At 44.7% G+C, this 6,830-nt stretch overlaps 1 protein-coding gene and 1 pseudogene across 1 annotated transcript in view; one reads left to right on the forward strand and one right to left on the reverse strand.

Annotated features, from left to right (window-relative positions):
- The window catches only part of LOC102898711 (calcium-binding mitochondrial carrier protein SCaMC-1), a 44,282-nt gene extending 38,771 nt beyond the window's left edge, over positions 1-5,511 (reverse strand). The window contains exons 1-2 of the mRNA XM_025052291.1: positions 5,443-5,511; positions 1,720-1,788 (exon numbers count right to left, since the gene is read on the reverse strand). Of these exons, the coding sequence (XP_024908059.1) occupies positions 1,720-1,788; positions 5,443-5,511 (138 nt within the window). The remainder of the gene's footprint in view (positions 1-1,719; positions 1,789-5,442) is intronic.
- Positions 5,512-5,694: 183 nt separating this feature from the next.
- The window catches only part of LOC102898957, a 2,559-nt pseudogene continuing 1,423 nt past the window's right edge, over positions 5,695-6,830 (forward strand).

A 6,830-nucleotide genomic window follows, 5' to 3' on the forward strand; every position in this document is an offset into this window, starting at 1 on the left:
TGGCGGCTGTGGCAACCGCCTGCCGGAGCCGCCTGGGGCGAGGGGACCCGCGCCTGGGGGTTCTCGGGCGCCGCCCAGAGGCCCCTCGGGAGCGCGGGCGCAAAAAAAAAAGAGGAGGCTCCGGCCGCGGTGGCCCTGCGGCCTGCGGTTGACACGCGAGCCGGCGTGAGTGCGAGGAGGGGAAGCGCACCCCCCAAGCGGCGTGGAAGGAGTGCTCGGTGTCTAGACTCCCCCGGCGTAAACTCGGTGCCTGCAGCAGTGGAGTTGCTCTGACCTGCACCCCCGACCTGAGTGTCCGGTGCCCTGGTGCCACCTCTCCTCCCAGAGTGGGTCATCGCCTTGCAGTTGGGCCCTCGCTGACCCTACACTTCCTTGTCACAACATGCAAAGGACACTTTAAAATCCTCCCCACATTCATGCATATGTATACGTATATATATAACCAATTTACTCGGATTGACAAAAGCTGATCACGGAAGCATTCAATAAATGACAGATTCATTCAATAATAATTCTTCCCCTCCCAATTAATTATCTTATGTTTGACGATGTTATCCTCACAAATAGCTTACAATTTAAAATGATATTTGAGGGTCAGGCCTAGTTAGTACTTGGATGGAAGACCACCGAGGAAGACCAAGTGCTGTAGGCATAAAAAATAATAAAAAATAAGGGACTGTAAGCTGGCAAGATCCTTACAATCTGTGAGGTCAACCAGAGATGCCTCGCCTAAAATAAATAAATAAACAAACAAATAAATAAATAATAAAATAAAATGATGCTTGAATATATGTATCTTGGACAGAGAACATAAGCCAAAATTCTACTATTTAACAAAGACCTAGTTCTGACAATCAAGGAAATTTATAGACACAAGATTTCTGAAGGACTTTGTAGCTGTGGCAGTCTTCAATTATGTGGCAAGTTTGAAAGTGTTTTTAGTTTATCTTATTAGAAGCAAGAGAAGGAGGAGTACTTTGTCTTCTATATATTAAATAGGAAGACAGCGCATGTATTCTAGAACACCTATTACATTATGGGTACTCAAATATTTAACTACAATCAGCAACATTTTACATCTCAACTTTGATGGCTTGAAAAAATTGCGATTATATACGTGTGTCTGTATCATGTTTATGTATGTATATGTGTGTATAAATATATAAATATGTCTACATACATGCATACAAATACTTATTGTCTTACTTTATGGTTAAGTGGAATACAACACATGACCATGTGTAGAGCATTTATTGTACATAGAGGGGAGTTTACATTTTTTCCATCACTCCCTTAGCTCATTAGAAGCCAATTCAACGATCTGTTGAATCTTAGGAAGAGTAGCTAATTTATATTCATCTTTCCAGATTCAGCTTAACCACCATTGCCACATGAGTTTCATGTAAAAATCTTATCAAAACGTTATAAATATCCCTCAGACGCTTAGCAAATAAGAATATTGTTCAAAGGCTATGGCCTTTTCTATTGGTGGTTTTATTTTTGAAAGATAGCATATAAATAAAAGTGACATCATTTAAAACTGTTCCTTAGAAGTGAGTGAGTTTTTAATAACCTGCGAGAGAAACCAAATATCTAATAAAAACCTTTACTAAAACATATTTAATTCTTGGATATATGTTTGCTAACTGTGTGAAAAAACCAAACCACCGTTATTTATGTCCAAACCCTTAAAAGCCAGCTTCATTTTTTTCTCATTACCTTTAATGTACTGCAAAATCCAAGGTGCAGCAGATAATGTATGTTAATACCAACAGATTTTAAAATTATCTATAAGAGAAAAAATTATATTAGGGACACAGATCCAGACAAGGTAGATTTCAAATTATAATGGTTAAACATCTGTACATTTATCTCATGTAAATTAGATATTCTACCATAGATTACCAGTACCTTACTTTTAATTTTCAACACTAAAAACATAAAATCTTTGAGAATTAGAACTTTTAAAATTTTAGCAATTGACTAGTCTTCTACTCAACAGTCATTCACTCAATAAATATGTAAGGAACTATTCTAAATGCTTGAGAAACAGAAATGAATCAGCTGTAGTCCCTGACCTCAAGAAGCTTACAGGCTAACGGAGAAGACACCAAAGCCACTATGATAGAAAATGTAAGTGTTCAAGGTTCAGTGGGGAATAAAGACGTGAGTGCTTTGAAGGAGAAATGGGTATTAGGGAAATCTTCATAGAAGTGACTCGAGTAGACTTTTTAAAAAATGAATAGCAAAAGTGGATAGCCAAGAAACAAGGGGGTGAGGGATGTGGCAGAGACCACTAGCTGTCCATGAAAATTCCTTCTCACCTTCTTTGGGCACACAACTAGATTGCATTTCCCAGAGGTCCTTGCAGTTAGTTAAGCATGATCGTGTGACCAAGATCTCTCCAACGAAATATGAGTTAATGTTTACCACTTCTAGGCTTAGCTAATTAAACCCTCTCACATCTATTCTTTCACGCTCATTCCGCTTTCACTGGCTGAATGCAGAGGATGATGGGCCCCTTGAAGATGGTACAGCCACAAAAGGGAAGGAACCTGGATCCCTGAATACCTGCAAGGTGGAGAACTGCCCCACCAACCTCTACTCTACACCTACCAGGAAAGGAAGAGTCTTCTGTACCGTGCAAAGAGGCCCAGACTTTCCCCACTGACATTGCCCATCCCTTGAAGAATTTTGAGGACGGTCATGAAGGAATCAGATGTGCCTTTTAGAGGTGTCATATGGTGGCAATGTGGAGGAGGAATGGTACGAGGAAAGGGCCAGAAGACTGGTTATAAGACTATTACAGTAACTCAGGTGACAGGTGGTAGAGGCCTGAGCTTACCAGAAGCCATGGGTGTAGAGAGGAAGGAAATCGATTATGAGATATATTAAGAAATTACACAGGACCTTATGATTACCTGGATATGGGGGTGAAGAAAAAGGAGGAATCTAGGATGAGGTGGCGGTTGAACACCTAACCAAGACTATGAGCATAGAGAGAGGTGGAGAGACTCAGAACTGGGGATCACTGTCACTTCATGTGTCACCAACCCTAAGATGATAGTCGGAGCCTTGAAAAGTAATCTTAGAACTCACCACATCTGAAGGATGAGCGAAAAAGGGTCAGGAAGGGCATCTGAAAAGCAGCAGTCAGAGAGCTGAGAGAGTGTGCCAGGGGAGGAGACATGGGAGTCGGCGTCTGTGTTCCATGCTACAGAAAGGTCAAACAAATAACTAGAAAGAGCCCACTGGGTGCAGCAATGCAGAAGTCTTTAGTGAGTTTTCACAGAGGGAAGAATGGAGGCAGAGCCTCACAACAGATGATGAGAGAGTGAGAGAAGTCAAGACAGAAAGCACAGACTGAGCTCGGTCAAAAACCTTGACTGCACAGAGAGGGTGAAAGGACAATATCTAGATGGGGGCCAGGGCCGTGGGAGGGCCATCGTCGTAAGAGAGGAAGAGTTTGAAAATACTGAACAAAGAAAGAGAATAACAGAAGTCATTTTAAAGGAGATGAGAAGACATGAGGCAGACAATCGAAATAGAAGAACCAACTTTGAAAAGGTGAAAAAAGGCCTTACTCCCTGAGATTGGAGGAAAGAAATGGGTATAGGTATAAATAAAGATAAGATTATAGTTGATGTATTAAATTTATTGAGACTGACTGCTTTAAGCTCCGAATACAATTTTAAGCATTTTTCACTATTTGCTGATTAATTATCATAACAATTCTAAGAGATAGGCACTATTATTATCCTCATTTTACAGCGGAGGAAATAGGAGAGGTCCAGAAGTCTGAAGGAGTTCATGTCGGTCCACTTCTATTTACTAGTGAAGGGAAGGGCATGTTCAGCAGCTGGAGGAGAGGAGCAAGGGACAGCAGGAGCTTGCGTCGGCTGTCAGGGTCTCTCAACCTCTACACTACTGACATTTGGGACCAGATAATTCTTTGTCGTTTGGTGCACTGTAGGGTGTTTAGCAGCATCCTCAGCCTTCATTTACTAGTGTCACACACACACACACACACACACACACACACACGCAATCCCCCACTGTCACAACCATCAAAAATGTAAAAAAATGACAAATATCCCTGAGGGGCAAATCAGCCCAGGTTGAGAACCACTGGGATAATGGACGGAAGGTGGAGCTGATGCTGGGCAGTCTGATGAAGCAGAGAGCCAGCTCTTTATTAAGAAGAGAAATGGAATAATAAGATTCTGGGACTACATTCAGAAAGAGAGCATAATATCATCAGTTTGTTTTGTGATTCTGTGTAGCGTAAAGTGAATACAGGAAAAAAGCGTCGGACACACAGAAATCAATATACATTGTATATAATTAAGACTGGCATTTGTGGTTGGGTAGGCCTCAGGGAACAAATCATCAATTTCCATAACAAAAATAGGGTATAGTTCTCTCCAAGGCATGTGGTTATCCCCCCATTCTTCGGGCATGCATTCCATAAATCCTAAGAACTATGGACCTAGCACTAAATGGTTATGCTTTTCTGGACTCAGTGTTCTGTGGCCTTACATCCATCATTCAATTCAAGCCCACCAGATGGAAACTTATGAAAGGTTATTTTCTCATAGCGAATTTAATTCAATCTCCTCACAAGAAAAAGGCTTCTACAAGACCTGATATCCGCCTCCCCTTTTCAAACACATGTGCACACACGCTCCCATGCTGCTGCTGGGCCCCATCATCTCTTAGAGAAGCTTAAAGTAAAACAAAGACCTTTTTGTTTTTTACTCTAGTGGGTCAGCCGGTTAAGTGTACAACTGCGGAAGTGAGGATCCTCTGAAAATACAGCAGTGAGTATTAATATCATCTGTTAAGCTTCATGATAATTCGGCACTACTGCGTTAGGCATGTTAGCATGTATAAACACTCTCAGACTGTGATATTAAACTGAAAAGATGTGGCAGCAGCGGGTGCACACACAAGAACACCTAGAGGCGGGAGCATTCTGGAGCGAGCTTCGGTTCAGGCCCCATTTCCCAAGCTGTGGGATGCCCTTGGTGAGAGCTCTGGACGAGCCAAGGCCAGCCATCAGGGCAGGCGCTGTGTCCAAGAGCTAACGAATGTGGACACAGGCCACAGGCCATTGGCTCACTGGGGTTAGTTCCTTAAGGTTGCAATAGTGCAGGCAGGCCTTTTTTCGTGTTCTGCGAGGACTTGGCCCCACTAAACCAAGATGGCATAGTCTTCAATATGTTTCACCACAGCAGTTCACTGATGGGACTCAAACATGTGGAAACTGTTCCAACATGGGGTGATTTTGAGTGAAGCGGCTCACACGGAAAGAATGTCTGTTTCCCTGGGGAGCTTGGGAAAGGCCGAGGGGGTCGTCGCCGCCCTCACTCTCATCCCCGTCTCATTCTGAGTGAGCCCAGCCCTGCACTGTCCCTGGGGCCTGAAAGCCCCACGGCCCACCTCCTCGTCCTGGCCCAGAGGGATGGCCATAGCTTCCAGTTCTTTCTGCAGTTCGATGATGTCAGCCATCCCGTCCCAGCTCCTGGAAGAGCTCTTCAAAAGGTCTGTCGGGACAGCATTCCTGGCCAGCCATGGTGGGCAGCGGGAAACCCTATAACCCGCGCCGCACGGTCATCGAGAGCCAAGGCACCTGAGAAGTGGGGAGCCCCGGGAGGCGTGGCGGCCGCCCCCAGCGTAGCAACTGCCCCTGGAATGCGGGATCGAAAGCTTCAGGATTTGGAGCCAGCGCGTGACGAGGGTGTCGTCCGCCCCGCACCCCGGTCCAGCAACAACCCGGGCTCTGGATTTATTCCTGCCGGTTAACTGCTTGGATCACTTTTTTTTTTTTTTAGGTTGTTTGGCTGGTGATTCCCAGACAGCACAGTCTTAATTCGAACTGCAAACTGGCCGGGGGCAGTCCCACGGTTATTCAGGGGCAATTTTTTTCAGTTTTGTGCTCTGAACCAAAGTTGACGCGAATCCGCCGCGGCGGCCGTCTTGGGCCAGTCCTCTCCTCCTCTGATGAGGCCAAGGCTTCAGCTCCCGTTCCGTCCACACCCTTGGCCAGAACGACCAAACAGCAGCACCCACTGTGCTAGGAAATAATTCATCCTAGTCTGATCTTCCAAAGGCTCTGCACCTATTTGTCCCACTTAGCACACACAGCTTACACGAGATGGAGCAGTAAAACAGAATGAACCAGGGTCCTGATGACCTCGGAACCTGCCTTCACGTCAGCTTCTGGAATACGTTTATGTGAAACAGAAATAAGCTCAGACCATAAGCCAACATTCTGGCCCTTGGCCCCACCTGCCCCTTGCCGGGGCCAGCACCCCCCCCCGCCCCCACACACACACACAGATCCTAATTCTAAACAAGCATCCTCAATTAATAATGCACAACTGATTTATATCCAGGTGTGGATGAAGCACCCATCATTGACATGCTTATTAAGAGAAACAATACACAGTGTCAATAGGTCAAAGCAGCATATCTCCAGGAAAAAGGAGAGCCCTGGATGAAGCTCTGAAGAAAACCCTTGGAGGTCATCATCCGGAGGAAGTTGCTTTGGCTCTGTTAAAACTCCAGCCCAGCTGGATGCCGATGGACTCTGCTGCCGTGAAGAGCCTTAGAACTGATGAAGATGCTCTGAATGAAATTTTGGCATCAAGAACTTACAGAGAAATCAGAGAAACTAACAGTTTATAGAGAAGAATCAAAGAGCAATCTGGCTAAAGACATCACCTCAGACACATCTGGAGATTATCAGAAGGCTTCGCTTTTTTTGTTAAGAACGACCGATTCTGAGGACGTTGGCGTAAGTGAGGACTTAGCTGATTCAGATGCCA

This window comes from Pteropus alecto, unplaced genomic scaffold (genome assembly GCF_000325575.1).
Source record: "Pteropus alecto unplaced genomic scaffold, ASM32557v1 scaffold106, whole genome shotgun sequence".
NCBI lineage: Eukaryota > Metazoa > Chordata > Mammalia > Chiroptera > Pteropodidae > Pteropus > Pteropus alecto.